The sequence below is a fragment of the Mytilus galloprovincialis genome, chromosome 11 (genome assembly GCF_965363235.1).
Source record: "Mytilus galloprovincialis chromosome 11, xbMytGall1.hap1.1, whole genome shotgun sequence".
Classification (NCBI taxonomy): Eukaryota; Metazoa; Mollusca; class Bivalvia; order Mytilida; family Mytilidae; genus Mytilus; species Mytilus galloprovincialis.
The window spans coordinates 15,637,458-15,658,966 of NC_134848.1; the positions used below are offsets into that span (position 1 = coordinate 15,637,458).

Consider the following 21,509-nt stretch of genomic DNA (forward strand, 5'->3'; position numbering starts at 1 on the left):
TATTAAAACAAGAAGTAATTGTAACAGGATGCTGTTACGAAGTCTCCCAAACAAAGCTCCCATATTAATTTGACTTGTTTAATTGTCCCATACAAGAATATATATGGTTTAGAGGTGGGGATCTTGACCGTTTACAAGTTTTCAAACAAGAGGGGGTGGGGTGACCCCCTAGGGACTTCCTTTTTATTTCATTTCATTTATTTTATTGTCCCCTACAAGAATATATATGGATTAGGGGTGGGGATCTGGACCGTTTACAAGATAATAGAACATTCTCAAATTGAGCGGGGTAGGGGTAACCCCCATGAACGCTCCCTATATTTCAGTTGTTGTGTTTTATTGTTCCATACAAGAATATACATGGTTTAGGGGTTGGGATATGGACCGTTTACAAGTTTTCAAACACGACGGGGTGTGGTGACCCCCTAGGGACTTCCTTTTGATTTCTTTTTATTAGTTTTATTGTCCCCTACAAGAATATATATGGTTTAGGGGTGGGGATCTGGACTGTTTACAAGATAATAGCACATTCTCAAATTGAATGGGGTGAGGGTGACCCCCAGGGACTTCCCTTTAATTTCATTTGATTTGTTTTATTGTCCCCTACAAGAATATATATGGTTTAGGGGTGGGGATCTGGACCGTTTACAAGATAATAGCACATTCTCAAATTGAACGGGGTGGGGGCGACCCCCAGGGACTTCCCTTTAATTTCATTTGATTTGTTTTATTTTCCCCTACAAGAATATATATGGTTTAGGGGTGGGGATCTGGACCGTTTACAAGATAATAGCACATTCTCAAATTGAACGGGGTGGGGGCGACCCCAGGGACTTCTCCTTTAATTCATTAAATTTGTTTTATCGTCCCATTCAAGAATATACATGGTTTAGGGGTGGGGATTTAGACCCTTTACAAGATAATAGCATATTCTCAAATTTAAGGGGGTGGGGATGACCCCCTAGAGATTCCCCCTTTATTTCACGTGATTTGTTTTATTGTCACTTGATCATTTCTGAAGACTGTGTGTGTTTATCACTTAAAGTTTTAAAGTTATATTCATTTGAAAATTTTCTAAAATAAAATCCCATAGGGTTCTATAGTAAACCCCTCCCTTCTTTTAGCCCCCCAAAATACCCCTAAATAGACCCCAATGTACAAACGAACGATTGATGGCTCACCTAGACATGTTAGTCTAACATTTTATGAAATCCTAAGTAAATCTGACAAGTGGTTTTGGAGAAACGCTGCGGACAAGTTCATTTTTTAAAGTGGCGGAAAAAGAAAAAGAAAAAGAAAAAGAAAAAGAAAAAGAAAAAGAAAAAGAAGAATAATAAAAATAATAAGAACTGAGCAAAAACAATAAGTCTCCAAACTTTGTTTGGGAGACTTAAAAAAGGTCCACGTCAATAGCTTGATAAACAATGTAATTTTGCGCATGTTCCTTGTGACTATATAGATGAACAAGCATTAAATTATTTGCTGTTGGATCAATTTCGTAATCTTAGAAAATTTTCTGTTTATGCATGTGAATTTTTATTTCGCTTTCAGTTATTTGCACCCTTCGTAAAAGTTGGAAACGTGAACAGTGAAACCCTAATATATTCGGGTACCTGTCACTTACCAAACAAATTCAAAGAACATACATTTTAAAATTATTTTTTTTTTACCTCAGAATAAAAATTGTAGTATTTAGTTATCAAAGGTACCAGTCTTACATTTTTTTAACGCCAGACGTACGTTTCTTCAGCATAAGACTCATCAGTGACGTTCAGATCAAATTGTTAGAATGCCAAACAAGAGCATTGAGGACCCAAACTTCCAAAAAAGTTGTGCCAACTACGGCTAAGGTAATCTATGCCTGGGATAAGAAAATCCTTAGTCGTTCGAATAATTCATACTATTTATAAAAACTACCATATAATAAATATTCATGTCAACACCTAAGTCCTGACTATTGGGCTGGTGATACCCTCGGGTTGTATTGGTCGATGCCAGTGCTGGCGGACTTTTCGTCACCAAGGATATCACTAACACTTTCACACAACTTTCTATTATATAAGATATTGCGTGTATTATTTAATGCTTCTTCTCTTCATTTATATAGTACATGCAATTATGATCTCTTTGTGTTTCATTCTTGTTTATTTGAATATTTATTTTCTATAAATTCAAAGATTTTTTTCGGTTTTATTTTCAATTTTTTTACGTTTTTTAACGTTGTATTGTACCGGGATATTTTTCAAGTTTCGAATCAATATTTTTTTAAGAACGTTTTAACCAAATTTAACGTCAGCAAAGCTTAAATTTTGATAGGAGCCTTTTGAAAATAGGTAAATCAATGTTTGGAAATGTTTTACAAGTTTAAAACAATATCAAACTTGTATTCAGCAGAGATATTAAAAATGGAACTGCAAGTTGTTAGATTAGTGAAAATAAATTAAGGACATGAAAAAAGTCAAGAAAACTTATATCTTTTAGTTGAACATTCTGAAACCAAATTCACAGAAGTATTCCATGTGGAAGTTTTTTTTTTTACTACTGTCATTTTTTTTGCAAAAGAGGGTCGAATGATACCAAAGGGAAAGTCAAACTCAAAGATAGAAAATAAACTGGCAATGCCATGGCTAAAAAGAAAATGACAAAGAGTCAAATATGAGTACACAAGACACTACATAGAAAACTAAAAACTAAGCAACACAAACCCTATTCGATCTCAGGTGCTCCGGAAGGGTAAGCAGATCCTGCTCTACTTGTGGCACCCGTTGAGTTGCTCATGTTATTTCAAACCCGGTAAATAGTCTTATTCGGTAGGTCACATTCGTGAAAAGGGAACGGGCAACAATTTTGTAATTAGAGCCTATGGAAAAAATAGTAAAATATCCTTGTCTAATGAATCATCAAATTACTCGACAAAATAGTTTGCTGGAAATTTATATTAAGGGTTTTTATAGAATGAATTTCTCAAGACCACTTCTATCAAATGAAACTTTAATCATCACATCAAGGTCACGTGTTGTTATGAGATATCACGCTGATGTTATTAGCCATCGTATTCACATACCTCATGTCGATACACTTATTTGGTTGGTTGCCAAGGAAAACGCAGATTTATCAATGGTGTTCAACCTGTTCAACAGTGTGTGTGCGTTTTTCTTATTGTAACTATGGTGTCATTTTTTTGTAATATTCTATCTTTGCGATTGGAATTAATACTTATCTTCTTGAATCTTTCCGAAGCACCTGAGTTCACCGTGGATGTTTCAATGGGTGCTCAATTGTCATGTTTGTTGTATTGCGTATTGCGTACTTGACACTTTTTATTACATGTCAGTCGACCTTTGACTATGGTGTTAACTTTTTATCATTGCCTTTTGATGTCTGCTCTACTTTTTATTCTTTTCATATTCATTATGGTCAGCAAGGGACTAAAGGATGTATGCACACATATATTGTTCTTGAGGACTGCGCATGCTATGGCACTCAACATCAATAATATGTTTGATTTTTTGTTAAATAGTTGAAATTCTTTATTAAAGTACAAATTACACCCATAAGAGGGCCAAAGGCATGACAATTACATGTAATAACAACAATATAATGACGACATTAAAATTTACATAAAAAATAAAAATAAACCAAAACATTAAAAGTAGTACGGCTAATATTGTCAGTGAAGACAGCCTTAATGTTACATGTAAATAGAGTTCATTTACAACCACTTGGTCGATGGCACTGCTGGTGGAGTTTTTATTCCCCGAGGGTATTACCACCCCAATAGTCAGTACTTCTGTTTTGACTAGAATTTTCATTGATACGGTCATATAGTTACAAATTAACTGTTTACAAAACTTTGAATTTAAAAAAAAAAACTATGGCTTTTCTACCTCAGGAATAGATTACTTTTGCTGTATTTGGCAAAACTGTAAGGACATTTTGGTCATCAATGCTTTTCAACTTCGTACTTTATTTGGCTTTTTTAAATATATTTGATTCGAGCGTCACTGATGAGTCTTTTGTAGACGAAACGCGCGTCTGGTGCAAATATAAAATTCAATCCAGGTATCTATGAAGAGTTTATTCACATAAGCGAGAAAAGCATGAAATGACTCAAAACATCTATTGCAAATCTCTTATATCATGTCGTAATGTCATACATCCTGTATCGTTGTCTGAAGAAACTTACCTTAACAATGAAACCTATATGACAAAAAGAAAATTGTAACTACGAAACAGTGGCGAATATTGCGTTAGAGAGGTGACGTAACTGTGGATGATTTCAGGTGATCCGGAAGGATAGGAAGATCCTGATCTACGTTTTTGTTGCTCGTGTTATTACACACCAATGATGAGTCTAATTCGGTAGGTCACATTCGAGGAGGGGGTGTGGTTACGATAATTGGAACATAGCTGTCGTATTGATAATTCATAACGGTCAACCAAATTTTGATTGCGTCCGAAAGAAATTGTAAGGCTTTTTTTCAACTTCACGAATTAAAAATCTTGGGTTAATTTCTTAATTGTAAGGAAATCGTGAAAGGAAATTCAAGCTTTCAAATATCGTATCAACTGGGAGTTTTGACTCTATATGTATACTATTGCTAATTATGTGCATAGATGCACCATCATTAAAATAACACGCATTACTCTCTCATCTTTCATTGCATAAAATAAATAAAGCAATCTTGCTCATTTAATGACTTTTTTTAAGTGAAAAAAATAACACATTTATTTTAATTTTGAAGGCAATTATTTCAATCTTGAGAAATATGTAAAACAAAGTTGTGTTATAGAAAATATCCGGCTGACAGCATGTTAACAAAAATGTTTATAAAATGGCGTCTTCACTGCTGTACTGTGAGCCGATGACAAAAAAAAAAAAAAAAATAACGATTCTTCTCTGTGTTTATTTCTCTGCAGATGACAGTTCTAAAAAAGAAAAGATAAATAATCTTAAATTATTATATACATATCATCCAAGCGAACTATGTATATTATGTCAAAATCCATAAAATTCTTTCAGAAAAATAATTTCATATTGCTAACGATAAAAAAGACTATGTAACCATTCCGATGACCTATCATTCAATCATTTATTTCAGCATCTGGTTTGAAAAGTAGCCTGCTATTTTAAATAAAATTAGTTCACAATCAGTTGGTAGATATATATCCCACTTCTAGTGTAATATGTTTGATCTCCGAGAACCTCTTCGGGACTTAGATTTTGTTCGGTCTTACCAGGTTCTCAACGAATACAATTTGTTTGATATTGTGGTGCTTAAGAACATGTTTGGTTTATACAGGTTTTCGGTTCATGCAGGATTCGGTTTAGCCAGGTTTCACTGTAGTATGAAAAACAAACTCGAAACAAAGACTATTACACATATTATATGATAAGAATTTAATACATAGGACCATAGACCTCGAAGAAACGTTCTGAAATAAAGGTAAAAAGAATAAGAGTCGAAAACCCCAAGGAAATAGTATCCCATTAAGAAGTAGGTAAATACGTTACTATATGAATAGTGTCACCGATCCCACACGACGTAGTCTTTCAAAGTGTCATAGACCCTACATGAGGTCGTCTGTAAAGAGAAAACTATGACACGTGTTACAGACCCCACACGAGGTCGTCTGTAAACAGGAGACTATACCACATGATACAGACTCCACACGAAGAAGTCTGTTATATAAGGAGGACTCACCTTTGCGTTCTTCGTCTTCAATTTCTTCTTTCTCTTCATCCTTTTGAAGTAATCTGGTCAAAAATTGCTTAAAACCTGTTGAAAAGATCAAAATGAAATTTGTATATATATATATATATATATATATATATATATAATGTCTAAAAATAGCAACAATCAACATTCAATCTAATTAAGCGTGGATCAGTTTGTGAAGATAAACTGATACAGTTACTGAATTAAAATTATATAAATGTCTAAGAATATAACTAAAACACACTAATTGATACATTAAAAAGTTCTATTAGATGTTAAATAGAAATACGCAATATTTCGCTAAACAAATTAGCTTCATCAGGCGTGTGCATCTCTCAAGGTGAAATCGGATGCATGACAAAAAAATATTTTTGTAGCTTAATCTATACAAGATTTGAGGGATGGGTGTAACATATTAATTCGGTCATAAAATATGTTTGTAGCTACAACTACATGAAGTTGGAATAAAAGTTTAACACATTTATAGATGTTCGATTAATTGTATGAATTTTTATAAATTAATCTGTATGATTTCAAGATAGCTATGGTTTTGATTTGCTTTGAAATCTTTTTTCGTCTCTCTCATTGAGTCCATCAGGTTCAAGAGTTCGTAACTGGTGCATCCAAAATCTCTCTCTTTTTTGTCTTCCTTGTGTATCCCAATTTTGATTTTTCTCAATGATTTGAAATGTGATGTTTTCAAAATCATGTCCTGCTCTAAAAAGGTGTCTTGTAATTGGGCAGTTCCTTTCTTTTGTATAAAATGACCGATGGTTATTTAGTCGGATGTTAAATGGGGTTTCTGTTTCACCAACATATTGTAATTTGCAAGTTCCACACGTTAGAACATAAATGCAATTTTGCGTTTTGCAATTTGATGTTATAAATATGTTGTAATTTTTCTTTGTGACTGTGCTGATGAACTGGGTTTCTATATTGGCGACTTTGCAGCACTTACAATTGCCCCTTCCGCATTGTTTATAACCTCCGATTGTTGATATCTCCCGTTTAGATACTTTGGATGATACTAGAATATCTTTGAGGTTTTTTGGTCTGCGGTAAGCCATAACGGGAGGTGATGGAAAAATCTCGCTTAAGGAAGGATCATTTTCAATAAGACGCCAGTGTTTGTGGACAATTGATGAAATATTTGTCAGATGAGGATGAAAGCTAACAACAAACGGGATTTTATTTGTCTGGGCCGTCTTTTCTTTGTATTCAAGTAGGTTTGTTCGTTCTTTTTCGTTTGCTTTTCCGAAAGCTTCTGAAATGCTTTTGTTCTTATAACCTCTTGATTTGAGTTGCTGTCTGAGTTGCCCTAAACGATGGTTTAACTTTGATTCCGATGAACAAATCCGTTTTAACCTGATGGCTTGGCTGTACGGAATGCTCCGGGAGCAGTGTTTCGGGTGACAACTCTTCGGAGAGAGAAATTGGTGTTTATCAGTTTTTTTGGTGTGAAGGTCTGTTGTCATGACTCCGTTTTCTAAAGTTATGGTGGTGTCGAGAAACGCAATTTTCTCATTTGAAACTTCAGATGTGAACTTGATCGATTGATGAAAGTTGTTACAGAAATCGAGAAATTCTTGCAGGCGTTCTGCAGTTTCGTTCCATTTGATGTCGATGTCATCAATATAACGGAGCCAAGACAAGGGTTTGTATGGTACATTCGAAAGGATGCGTTCTTCGAGACTCCCCATGAAAATGTTGGCAAAAGAAGGTGCCATTTTGGTTCCCATACTGGTACCGTCAACCTGCAAGTAGTGCTGGTCGTTGAATACAAAATTGTTGTTTTCAAGCACTAGTCTCAGCAACTGAACCAGACAGTCTGTTGGGGGATGTTTATCCTTACGATTGTTCCATACCTGTTCACAAGCGACTATTCCTTCATTTTTGGGAATATTTGTGTACAAAGAAGACACATCCATCGATACCAAAATTGTGTTGTTTGGTAAGGGGTTTAATGAATCCATTTTCTTCAAATAATCTGTAGTATCTTGAATGTATGATGGCATTGTTCTAACATGTGGTCTGAGATGGTAATCCACGAATTCAGATATTTTTTCGGTTGGATGGCCATTTGCAGATACTATCGGTCTTCCCGGAATCCCTTCTTTATGGAGTTTTGGGAGCAAGTAAAATCGACCGGCTGTGCAGGTTTCATCAGGTCGTAGATAGTCGTACGTGTCGTCATCAATATGTTTTTTGCTGTTCATGTCTGAAAGGACCTCATTAATTTGTTTACTTATTTCTTTTGTAGGATCACTTTCTAAATGTTTGTAAAATTTTGTATTTGAAAGCTGGCGATTCCCTTCTTCAATGTAGTCGGTTTTGTTAATCACTACAACTGCACTTCCTTTGTCTGCTTGTTTAATAACAATATCATCACGGCTTTTTAAATTATTTATGGCCTGGCTTTCTTGTTCAGAGAGATTCCTTAAACGTTTGCCACTGACTGATGATTTTACTTCAGTTTTAATTGATGATATAAAGGATTCTAAATTGTCGTTCTTACTCCTTGGTGGATTCCATTCGCTTTTCTTTTTAAATCTTGGGATGCACTTGTCCTCTTTATCACTCTCATATTCCGAATCATTCATTCCGGCTTCTTGTAAGGTTTTTTTGTGTTGCCTATTAAAATGTTCTTTTAGGCGAAGGCGTCTAGCAAATTGATCCACATCTGTCTCCAGTTGTAGGTTGTTAATGTTTGCTGGTATAGGACAGAAGTTAAGACCTCTACTTAATAATTTTTCTTCGGAGTTGGTTAATTCTGTTGACGATAGATTAACAACTAAATTATTCTCCGCAGGTCGTGTCCGTTTTTTAAAACGTCTTTTTCTTGGTTGTTTTAACTTACTCTCTTTTAAAATATTATTTGTATCAAAATTTGAAAATTGTTTAAGACCATCTCTGGCAAATTTATTTTGTTGCTTGGTTTTGTAATTTTGACTTTCTATTCTTTCAATATCGGATAATCTTTTCTTGATTAAATCCATGTCTCCGTTAGTAATGGACATTGGTGGTGTAGAAAGCATTTCATTTATTCCAGAGTTGATTTGTTTATATGAATAGATAGAAAAGGAGAGTAAAAGTTGGAGAAGCCGAAAAGAACAATTGAATAAAGTTTCGTCCCAACGTTTCAGAAATCTGAAGGACTTTACACCCGGTGTTTGTGGTGTCAATTTAATATTTAACCCGTTTGGTATTTTGTTGTTATAAATATATGATTTAATGTTTGAAACGTGATGTTCAACTTGTATTTTCTGTTTTGTTAAACTTCGTAGTTTGTTAAAATAAGTTCTTTGTTCCATGATCGTAACAGGAAATAGATATGAAAGGATTACACACAAAAATATGTGTAATGCGTGTTGCCTGCGAGAATAATATATAATGTCTAAAAATAGCAACAATCAACATTCAATCTAATTAAGCGTGGATCAGTTTGTGAAGATAAACTGATACAGTTACTGAATTAAAATTATATAAATGTCTAAGAATATAACTAAAACACACTAATTGATACATTAAAAAGTTCTATTAGATGTTAAATAGAAATACGCAATATTTCGCTAAACAAATTAGCTTCATCAGGCGTGTGCATCTCTCAAGGTGAAATCGGATGCATGACAAAAAAATATTTTTGTAGCTTAATCTATACAAGATTTGAGGGATGGGTGTAACATGTTAATTCGGTCATAAAATATGTTTGTAGCTACAACTACATGAAGTTGGAATAAAAGTTTAACACATTTATAGATGTTCGATTAATTGTATGAATTTTTATAAATTAATCTGTATGATTTCAAGATAGCTATGGTTTTGATTTGCTTTGAAATCTTTTTTCGTCTCTCTCATTGAGTCCATCAGGTTCAAGAGTTCGTAACTGGTGCATCCAAAATCTCTCTCTTTTTTGTCTTCCTTGTGTATCCCAATTTTGATTTTTCTCAATGATTTGAAATGTGATGTTTTCAAAATCATGTCCTGCTCTAAAAAGGTGTCTTGTAATTGGGCAGTTCCTTTCTTTTGTATAAAATGACCGATGGTTATTTAGTCGGATGTTAAATGGGGTTTCTGTTTCACCAACATATTGTAATTTGCAAGTTCCACACGTTAGAACATAAATGCAATTTTGCGTTTTGCAATTTGATGTTATAAATATGTTGTAATTTTTCTTTGTGACTGTGCTGATGAACTGGGTTTCTATATTGGCGACTTTGCAGCACTTACAATTGCCCCTTCCGCATTGTTTATAACCTCCGATTGTTGATATCTCCCGTTTAGATACTTTGGATGATACTAGAATATCTTTGAGGTTTTTTGGTCTGCGGTAAGCCATAACGGGAGGTGATGGAAAAATCTCGCTTAAGGAAGGATCATTTTCAATAAGACGCCAGTGTTTGTGGACAATTGATGAAATATTTGTCAGATGAGGATGAAAGCTAACAACAAACGGGATTTTATTTGTCTGGGCCGTCTTTTCTTTGTATTCAAGTAGGTTTGTTCGTTCTTTTTCGTTTGCTTTTCCGAAAGCTTCTGAAATGCTTTTGTTCTTATAACCTCTTGATTTGAGTTGCTGTCTGAGTTGCCCTAAACGATGGTTTAACTTTGATTCCGATGAACAAATCCGTTTTAACCTGATGGCTTGGCTGTACGGAATGCTCCGGGAGCAGTGTTTCGGGTGACAACTCTTCGGAGAGAGAAATTGGTGTTTATCAGTTTTTTTGGTGTGAAGGTCTGTTGTCATGACTCCGTTTTCTAAAGTTATGGTGGTGTCGAGAAACGCAATTTTCTCATTTGAAACTTCAGATGTGAACTTGATCGATTGATGAAAGTTGTTACAGAAATCGAGAAATTCTTGCAGGCGTTCTGCAGTTTCGTTCCATTTGATGTCGATGTCATCAATATAACGGAGCCAAGACAAGGGTTTGTATGGTACATTCGAAAGGATGCGTTCTTCGAGACTCCCCATGAAAATGTTGGCAAAAGAAGGTGCCATTTTGGTTCCCATACTGGTACCGTCAACCTGCAAGTAGTGCTGGTCGTTGAATACAAAATTGTTGTTTTCAAGCACTAGTCTCAGCAACTGAACCAGACAGTCTGTTGGGGGATGTTTATCCTTACGATTGTTCCATACCTGTTCACAAGCGACTATTCCTTCATTTTTGGGAATATTTGTGTACAAAGAAGACACATCCATCGATACCAAAATTGTGTTGTTTGGTAAGGGGTTTAATGAATCCATTTTCTTCAAATAATCTGTAGTATCTTGAATGTAAGATGGCATTGTTCTAACATGTGGTCTGAGATGGTAATCCACGAATTCAGATATTTTTTCGGTTGGATGGCCATTTGCAGATACTATCGGTCTTCCCGGAATCCCTTCTTTATGGAGTTTTGGGAGCAAGTAAAATCGACCGGCTGTGCAGGTTTCATCAGGTCGTAGATAGTCGTACGTGTCGTCATCAATATGTTTTTTGCTGTTCATGTCTGAAAGGACCTCATTAATTTGTTTACTTATTTCTTTTGTAGGATCACTTTCTAAATGTTTGTAAAATTTTGTATTTGAAAGCTGGCGATTCCCTTCTTCAATGTAGTCGGTTTTGTTAATCACTACAACTGCACTTCCTTTGTCTGCTTGTTTAATAACAATATCATCACGGCTTTTTAAATTATTTATGGCCTGGCTTTCTTGTTCAGAGAGATTCCTTAAACGTTTGCCACTGACTGATGATTTTACTTCAGTTTTAATTGATGATATAAAGGATTCTAAATTGTCGTTCTTACTCCTTGGTGGATTCCATTCGCTTTTCTTTTTAAATCTTGGGATGCACTTGTCCTCTTTATCACTCTCATATTCCGAATCATTCATTCCGGCTTCTTGTAAGGTTTTTTTGTGTTGCCTATTAAAATGTTCTTTTAGGCGAAGGCGTCTAGCAAATTGATCCACATCTGTCTCCAGTTGTAGGTTGTTAATGTTTGCTGGTATAGGACAGAAGTTAAGACCTCTACTTAATAATTTTTCTTCGGAGTTGGTTAATTCTGTTGACGATAGATTAACAACTAAATTATTCTCCGCAGGTCGTGTCCGTTTTTTAAAACGTCTTTTTCTTGGTTGTTTTAACTTACTCTCTTTTAAAATATTATTTGTATCAAAATTTGAAAATTGTTTAAGACCATCTCTGGCAAATTTATTTTGTTGCTTGGTTTTGTAATTTTGACTTTCTATTCTTTCAATATCGGATAATCTTTTCTTGATTAAATCCATGTCTCCGTTAGTAATGGACATTGGTGGTGTAGAAAGCATTTCATTTATTCCAGAGTTGATTTGTTTATATGAATAGATAGAAAAGGAGAGTAAAAGTTGGAGAAGCCGAAAAGAACAATTGAATAAAGTTTCGTCCCAACGTTTCAGAAATCTGAAGGACTTTACACCCGGTGTTTGTGGTGTCAATTTAATATTTAACCCGTTTGGTATTTTGTTGTTATAAATATATGATTTAATGTTTGAAACGTGATGTTCAACTTGTATTTTCTGTTTTGTTAAACTTCGTAGTTTGTTAAAATAAGTTCTTTGTTCCATGATCGTAACAGGAAATAGATATGAAAGGATTACACACAAAAATATGTGTAATGCGTGTTGCCTGCGAGAATAATATATAATGTCTAAAAATAGCAACAATCAACATTCAATCTAATTAAGCGTGGATCAGTTTGTGAAGATAAACTGATACAGTTACTGAATTAAAATTATATAAATGTCTAAGAATATAACTAAAACACACTAATTGATACATTAAAAAGTTCTATTAGATGTTAAATAGAAATACGCAATATTTCGCTAAACAAATTAGCTTCATCAGGCGTGTGCATCTCTCAAGGTGAAATCGGATGCATGACAAAACAATATTTTTGTAGCTTAATCTATACAAGATTTGAGGGATGGGTGTAACATATTAATTCGGTCATAAAATATGTTTGTAGCTACAACTACATGAAGTTGGAATAAAAGTTTAACACATTTATAGATGTTCGATTAATTGTATGAATTTTTATAAATTAATCTGTATGATTTCAAGATAGCTATGGTTTTGATTTGCTTTGAAATCTTTTTTCGTCTCTCTCATTGAGTCCATCAGGTTCAAGAGTTCGTAACTGGTGCATCCAAAATCTCTCTCTTTTTTGTCTTCCTTGTGTATCCCAATTTTGATTTTTCTCAATGATTTGAAATGTGATGTTTTCAAAATCATGTCCTGCTCTAAAAAGGTGTCTTGTAATTGGGCAGTTCCTTTCTTTTGTATAAAATGACCGATGGTTATTTAGTCGGATGTTAAATGGGGTTTCTGTTTCACCAACATATTGTAATTTGCAAGTTCCACACGTTAGAACATAAATGCAATTTTGCGTTTTGCAATTTGATGTTATAAATATGTTGTAATTTTTCTTTGTGACTGTGCTGATGAACTGGGTTTCTATATTGGCGACTTTGCAGCACTTACAATTGCCCCTTACAATTGGCAACATCCGACACGTACGACTATCTACGACCTGATGAAACCTGCACAGCCGGTCGATTTTACTTGCTCCCAAAACTCCATAAAGAAGGGATTCCGGGAAGACCGATAGTATCTGCAAATGGCCATCCAACCGAAAAAATATCTGAATTCGTGGATTACCATCTCAGACCACATGTTAGAACAATGCCATCTTACATTCAAGATACTACAGATTATTTGAAGAAAATGGATTCATTAAACCCCTTACCAAACAACACAATTTTGGTATCGATGGATGTGTCTTCTTTGTACACAAATATTCCCAAAAATGAAGGAATAGTCGCTTGTGAACAGGTATGGAACAATCGTAAGGATAAACATCCCCCAACAGACTGTCTGGTTCAGTTGCTGAGACTAGTGCTTGAAAACAACAATTTTGTATTCAACGACCAGCACTACTTGCAGGTTGACGGTACCAGTATGGGAACCAAAATGGCACCTTCTTTTGCCAACATTTTCATGGGGAGTCTCGAAGAACGCATCCTTTCGAATGTACCATACAAACCCTTGTCTTGGCTCCGTTATATTGATGACATCGACATCAAATGGAACGAAACTGCAGAACGCCTGCAAGAATTTCTCGATTTCTGTAACAACTTTCATCAATCGATCAAGTTCACATCTGAAGTTTCAAATGAGAAAATTGCGTTTCTCGACACCACCATAACTTTAGAAAACGGAGTCATGACAACAGACCTTCACACCAAAAAAACTGATAAACACCAATTTCTCTCTCCGAAGAGTTGTCACCCGAAACACTGCTCCCGGAGCATTCCGTACAGCCAAGCCATCAGGTTAAAACGGATTTGTTCATCGGAATCAAAGTTAAACCATCGTTTAGGGCAACTCAGACAGCAACTCAAATCAAGAGGTTATAAGAACAAAAGCATTTCAGAAGCTTTCGGAAAAGCAAACGAAAAAGAACGAACAAACCTACTTGAATACAAAGAAAAGACGGCCCAGACAAATAAAATCCCGTTTGTTGTTAGCTTTCATCCTCATCTGACAAATATTTCATCAATTGTCCACAAACACTGGCGTCTTATTGAAAATGATCCTTCCTTAAGCGAGATTTTTCCATCACCTCCCGTTATGGCTTACCGCAGACCAAAAAACCTCAAAGATATTCTAGTATCATCCAAAGTATCTAAACGGGAGATATCAACAATCGGAGGTTATAAACAATGCGGAAGGGGCAATTGTAAGTGCTGCAAAGTCGCCAATATAGAAACCCAGTTCATCAGCACAGTCACAAAGAAAAATTACAACATATTTATAACATCAAATTGCAAAACGCAAAATTGCATTTATGTTCTAACGTGTGGAACTTGCAAATTACAATATGTTGGTGAAACAGAAACCCCATTTAACATCCGACTAAATAACCATCGGTCATTTTATACAAAAGAAAGGAACTGCCCAATTACAAGACACCTTTTTAGAGCAGGACATGATTTTGAAAACATCACATTTCAAATCATTGAGAAAAATCAAAATTGGGATACACAAGGAAGACAAAAAAGAGAGAGATTTTGGATGCACCAGTTACGAACTCTTGAACCTGATGGACTCAATGAGAGAGACGAAAAAAGATTTCAAAGCAAATCAAAACCATAGCTATCTTGAAATCATACAGATTAATTTATAAAAATTCATACAATTAATCGAACATCTATAAATGTGTTAAACTTTTATTCCAACTTCATGTAGTTGTAGCTACAAACATATTTTATGACCGAATTAATATGTTACACCCATCCCTCAAATCTTGTATAGATTAAGCTACAAAAATATTTTTTTGTCATGCATCCGATTTCACCTTGAGAGATGCACACGCCTGATGAAGCTAATTTGTTTAGCGAAATATTGCGTATTTCTATTTAACATCTAATAGAACTTTTTAATGTATCAATTAGTGTGTTTTAGTTATATTCTTAGACATTATATATATATATATATATATATATATATATATATATATATATATATATATATATATATATATATATATATATATATATATGTAGACTACATGCTTTATAAATAGATTGGCCGTTTTTTTATAAGAAGGATATGTGGTATGTTTGTCAATGGGACAACTATCAGACACGAAAAGAACGATGATGTAAATTAAAGGTCATCGTACGTTTTATCTTCTATTTATTGTCTCTCTTTTCCACGATGATTATATTTCGTAAATCGATAGACATATAAAACCATAGATGACGGAAGATAAAAATATACGTAGGATTCATATCTATAATTTTTCTAAAGATATTCATAAAACTTAAAACTTTTGATGGAGCGGAGTCGGTAATTCTTAATCGTCTATAACGTCATATGTATCGTCTTCAATCTTAGATGTATCGACGTTAATCTAATATTTATCGTCTTTTATCTAGCATTGCACTGACTTATATCAATCAGTTGCGATTGGGGAAAAATAAACCAACATTGTAACAATTTAAATCAACAAAAACATGACTTATTTCTATTTGGGGCACGAACAGTGTAATTTCCCATAGTCCTATAAATTATGAAACGGCGAATTTAAAAAGGAACATTCAAAAGCTAGGATTACAAGTTCTTACTTCGTTTGCTGGTGTTACATTCGCAGATATAGCAGCCGTTATTTCCAAGTTGGTACCCATATATACAGTGCTTGGAACAGTTCTGTGGAATGGGATGGCATACTGAAAAAAAAACCTCATTTAGTTGTGACATAAAATTATTAGCAAGTATTTAACTAGTTTTACAGCCGATTTCATTGAGTGTGTAGTCAAAGGTTATATTTTGGTGTTAGCTTGCTTGTAAGCCGAGCCGTGAAATCATTATTATGTCAGGTATAATACCCTCTTTTCAAAGTAGCCTAGTCCAACAGACAGATAAATTGGTTGTCTGCTGGACTAGTCTACTCTTTAAGGAGGGTCGTTTATCTGACCTAACAATGAATTCACGGTTCGGCTAACAAGCAAGCCAATCAAAGATATAACCTTTGGTTATACACTAAATGAAATCGGCTGTAACATTATAAACTTTTATACCTTTTCATGGTTTATCGAGGTGCAACAAAAGAAAAATATCGTTTGACCAATCACATTCATTTATGTGTAACTACATATATGTAAATCATGGTCTTTAAATAGGTTGTAACTTTCGTGAAAAAAATGAAAATAAATAGAAAAGTCGACAAGGTCACAGGCACTATTCTAAGAAAAAATATCCCACATCATTGTGAAGATAATTACATCAATTTAAATGATTTACAGCATAACAAATTTTGGAAGGGTTGACAACAGTGAAATACAGATAACGGAAGTTCACGACCAGGAGACATTTTTCAAAAATGGAGTTTAGTACCATGTGTTATATTTAGGTGAACAGGGAAACTTGTTTAAACCGAAGCTCTTCGGGACTTAAGATTTTGTTTGGTTTTGGCCGAAGTTCGGTTTTATCAGATCACAACGCATACAATTTGATATATTTGTTCTACTTTAAGTTGCTCCCCTTTGACCGAGCACCAGGATGTCCAACTAAATGAAGATTGGGTTACCTGTCATAGCCAAAAATTAGTAACGCTTTTGCTAATTAATATTCATAATATGTAAATGAGAATTGTACCACGTGATAATAGTTTGAACTGGACTGGCTTGATATCAATAAAATCTTTAATACACGGATATTATAAGTTGCCCGTCACAGAGTCCTTGATTATAATCACTCTGGTATTTCCGTAAAGTTGTCAGGCGGTCAAAATCAAAACATTGAACGCGAATTTAGTCAATTGTTCGTGTTTTCGTGAGTTAATTCTTCTTGAAATAGGGCCATTTTCACTTTACGTGGGAACCTATAGTTTAACGACTACACATACAAGGTTTGGACTTGCTTATTCTTTGGACATTCAAGTTTTAAATTTCACCCCGGCAACCTGTTTTTCTAATGACCTTGTAAGCCAATTTTCGACACGAAGTTTGCAAATTTGACGTTTCAGCCATTTTAGCCTGTATTTTATACTGCAATGTTAAAAGCCTCTCGCTTCGATTTTTAAAATAGCTCAGGAACCTGGATTTTTGCAACAACAGTCATTATGTTTCGTTTCAATGGTGTATATTGTTGTGTATATTTATTTTCTGTCCCGGCAACCAGTCTATCACTTAAATAAAAGTTAAAAGAGATATTTTTTTTCAAAATTCCCTATCATTTTAATATAATTTCCGTGACCCGTATCCGATTTCTTTAGTATAATATGCAAATAAGCAAAGTGGCGTTGATTTCTGGATATGTCGAAAAATTATATAGGCTAATTCAGTCTGAGAGTCAAAAGTCGGTAATGTGAAAATAGTCAATGAAGCAATAAATTCGGCAATCATCGGTAGAATCCGTAACTCTCCTACGGAATCGGCCGAGTTGTGAAGAATTGAGAGTACGAAATCAGCGGAGTTGGGATGAATGTGAAGTAAATAAAATACTTACAACAAATATTTCCACATTTGGAAGAGCAACAATATTTATCTCCTGGACATGTTTCACCTTGACACTGTTGTTGATTATTGCAGTTCAAATATTTGTCGTTTATCCCACACCTCTGCACCTCTGCAATAAACATGATAAGTGCAAGAAATGGAGCAATCGGCTAATCTCGGTAGTTTCCGCCTTTATGTTTGATATGGCGAAATATGCCGAATGAAATGACATTTCTCAATATTGTCGAAGATTGAAAAAAAATCCTGCCTGATTAAAAAAAACCAAACCTACCAGCTAGCCAGCTAGAGAGAATACACCAAATACTATTACATTACCTTACTCAGTAAACATAAAGTGTAGTCTATCAATCTTATTCAATTCGGCACATCTCGGCAGATAGCGGAACAGTCGAAATAAGCCAATTTCAAACATGCATACAACTTGATCGATGCTTATTTTTAGAATAACATAATCTTTTTCACCAGCAGATAATATTTTTGATTTTGACTGTATGTTGATTAAGTACATACAAATGACAAAAAGTTCTTCGCCGTTTCAGAATCTAATGCATTCTGGGTAATTGTTTCAAAAGCCTAGACCAAATCGTTATGATTAGTCAAAACGTTCTAAACAATTGAAATTCAACCAATGACGTAGCGTTATTTTCATTTTGGTGTACGAACAATGAGATTACCCATAGTCCTTTAGATTCTGAAAAGGCGAATTGTCCTTATAAAAATCATAATTATTTTACAATCTGAATATCCATTCCTTTACTTGAGACCGTAAAAACCTAATGAGTAATCGACGCTAAAAAGCAGCAACAAAAGCAAACAATACAAATGACCTTTGTCAATCACACATGTTAACAAGTTTTAAAAAAAAACTGCAATTCAAATTTAACTAAAAATTAAAGGAAAACCAATTGATAATTGAATTCCAATGTGTGCTTTGTGTTGAATTCCAATGTACTACATATACATGTATCTTCCAGAGTCATGGTTTAAGATAAATTCCAACAAAGAAAGAATTATATATATATATTGCCCCATAAATATCTTACCACGTTCCTCAAGAAGATTTTCTAGAAGTCGGTAGTACTCATTCTCAGAAGGCTTAGCCTGAAATAAAAAGTAAGTTATTTAAAAATATTTGAAAATTAAGTCCAAGCAAAGCAATACAGTTTATTCACATAGGATATTCACTCACCATTACAGTGAAACATGACTAAACCGAATCCTGCATAAACCGTAAACCTGTATAAACCAAACATGTTCTTAAGCACCGTTATATCAAATTGAATGCGTTGTGAACCCGGTAAAACCAAAAAAATAATTAATTCCCGAAGAGGATCGGTTTAAACAGGTTTCACTGTATCTCGCAATTCCACAACCACCGGCTGTTGAGATTTATGTACATTGTATATCTTACACACAACTTGTACAGATAAAATAAAAGGAATGAGGTATTATTGTAAATTTGACAACTATCAACCAGAGACCAATAAACGTGAAACACGTCTGAAATATTTGCCACTGGACGTTAGGAATTAATCACGTTATGTAAGTATGGGGACATTCAGGTCTTATACATTATGCTTTAAAAAATGAAAACTGACGATGAATATATATCAAATTGGTGTTATCTCCCTTTAACCAGAGGAAAATATAAACCACAATCATTTGATACTTTAGTTATGTAAAACTTATTTCGATTTTTCGGACGTCTATAATACTAGTACAACAGTTCTATGTTTGTGATTTGAAAATTTGGGAAATGATTTAAGCAATAATGGATTCATGTAAATGGAGAGAGCTTCTTATGTCCCTTTTTGATCGTAAAAAAAGTCATGTTTTTCACGATATATATAAAATTAATGTTTTAATTTAGTATAATTTCTTCTTTCTGCTCGGCGTTTGATATTCAATTATTGGGAATCAATTAAGCCATTTAAAAAATTCTGCATCCGCCCTTGGTAAGGATAATTTTTATGCATGAAACTGATACTCTTATACATCACAGATCTGTCTCTCTCGTACAAACAATGACTTATACACAAAGAGCAGTTGTTTCTAGCAAAAATATCATAATATCAAATGTCATTTAAAACTCATAATACATTTGGTTTGATTGTTAGAACTTTCATAACCCGAATAATTCAGTCGTTATATTCCGCTGATCTAAGATTACTACATTAACAATTCGCAAGTAGGAGAGGTCGATTACGGGGAGGGACTGGATTATTCGGGTTACAACTTTCATACAGTTTTATAAACAACGGGGTTACTTGTTGGTCCGCAAATGCATAGCCTACGTGATTAGCAAAATCGACAAATGTCTGTGCGTTATCCTCCAATGGTTGCAGAGGAAGCCAATATTAATCAGAGGTAAAATTAAAATTATTTTGTAAACTGAAAAAAATCGGCCCACTAGTTTTATTATGCGCAGTTCCGTGTAGGTTATACGAGTAATACACGAAGAAAAAAAGCTGTTGTAAATATGTTTTTTTTAGCATGATCCTTAATTTAGCAATCCCTATAATGCATGTGCTATGGACATAAAAAATGCATTTACAACCCGTTCATATTATTTAAAATCTTCCCGTATTCAAAGTACTTGCAACACTTATCTACTTTCAACTGCTTGAAAATATACGTACAGTGAAACCTGATTAAACCGAACCCTGAATAAACCGGAAACCTGTCTAATCCAAACTTGTTCTGAACACCAATTATATCACATTCTATGCATTGTGAACCTGATGAAACCGAATACCTTCCAAAACCGAACAACATCTCATATCCCGAAAGGGTTCGGTTTAGTCAGGTTTTACTGTATTCTCTTTTTAAAATTTCAAAATTACTTGTGGCTTTCGTAACTTTCTAAAGTAGTTTAGAATGGAGGAAAATAACAGTTGAATAAAAGTTGCATTTGTAAAATGAACTTAAATTTAGGAATAAATCTATACGTGGATAAGAAAGAATATAGATAGACGGACACAACACAAATTAAAATTATTTTTTTACTGTATTTTTCAAAAAATATATGTCTTGAATAAATGTCTTGAATAAAGAAAAAAATAAGAAATACCGCTAAATTTAATTTGCTTTGATCAATAAAACTAAAACAAGCCAAATTATAGCAATACGTATAAGCTTTAAGGTGTACACTTCAGATCGGCCATTTATAAACATAATTAAGTAAAATGTCCTTACCTGGATGACCAGAACAAACACTGACAAGATAACTACGAATCGAATCATGACTGCAATAGGTGTGATCTGGGCGAATACAGACAGAATCTTTTTATACCGCTTCGTTTAGTGGACCGTTTAGTTACAGCCTACACATATTACGGCTGACATGTGGAGCAGGTTTTCATTGTACACATATCCATTCTGTAAAATATATCGAACACAATGCTGACACGCAAACCTCTTCATATTTTTCTGAAACTTGTCTAAAAAATATTTAAACCACATGGTCAGTGATGTACTTGATTAAAATTAAAATCATCATGATTTGAAAAAGATGATGTTATCAGGTATTTTAAAACCTGAAAGAAGAAAGCAAATATATAAAGTGTTAAAAAAATACAATGTAGCTATAGACTACTTTTCTTCAAGGCCGACTGCATAATATGGGTGGCTATCTACCTATCTGCGCATTTTCTTTTACAAAATGTGTCAAAGTATACATGTTTTGTTTTTTTCGATATTGTAAAGAAAAATTATTACAAAACCTAACGTCACAGTCCACGACTTGAACCGAG

The 21,509-nt window shown here is 34.1% G+C and overlaps 1 protein-coding gene across 1 annotated transcript; it reads right to left on the reverse strand.

Moving 5' to 3' along the window:
- Positions 1–4,057: 4,057 nt before the first annotated feature.
- LOC143051739 (uncharacterized) lies at positions 4,058–21,107 on the reverse strand. Its single transcript, XM_076224650.1, has 6 exons — positions 20,953–21,107; positions 18,801–18,858; positions 17,747–17,866; positions 15,865–15,966; positions 5,706–5,780; positions 4,058–4,929 (listed from the first exon to the last, which is right to left on the reverse strand). Exons 1-6 carry the CDS (start codon positions 20,998–21,000, stop codon positions 4,907–4,909), a joined length of 426 nt encoding a protein of 141 aa, XP_076080765.1. The 5' UTR covers positions 21,001–21,107; the 3' UTR covers positions 4,058–4,906.
- Positions 21,108–21,509: the final 402 nt, after the last annotated feature.

Excerpts from the sequence above, each read along its gene's own strand:
- LOC143051739 (XM_076224650.1), bottom strand. The coding sequence starts at position 21,000 with ATGATTCGATTCGTAGTTATCTTGTCAGTGTTTGTTCTGGTCATCCAG. Across the intron at positions 15,967-17,746 it reads CAAATGTGGAAATATTTGTT|TATGCCATCCCATTCCACAG; the intron begins GTAAGTATTTTA and ends TTTTTTTTTCAG. Across the intron at positions 4,930-5,705 it reads TGAAGACGAAGAACGCAAAG|AACTGTCATCTGCAGAGAAA; the intron begins GTGAGTCCTCCT and ends TTTCTTTTTTAG.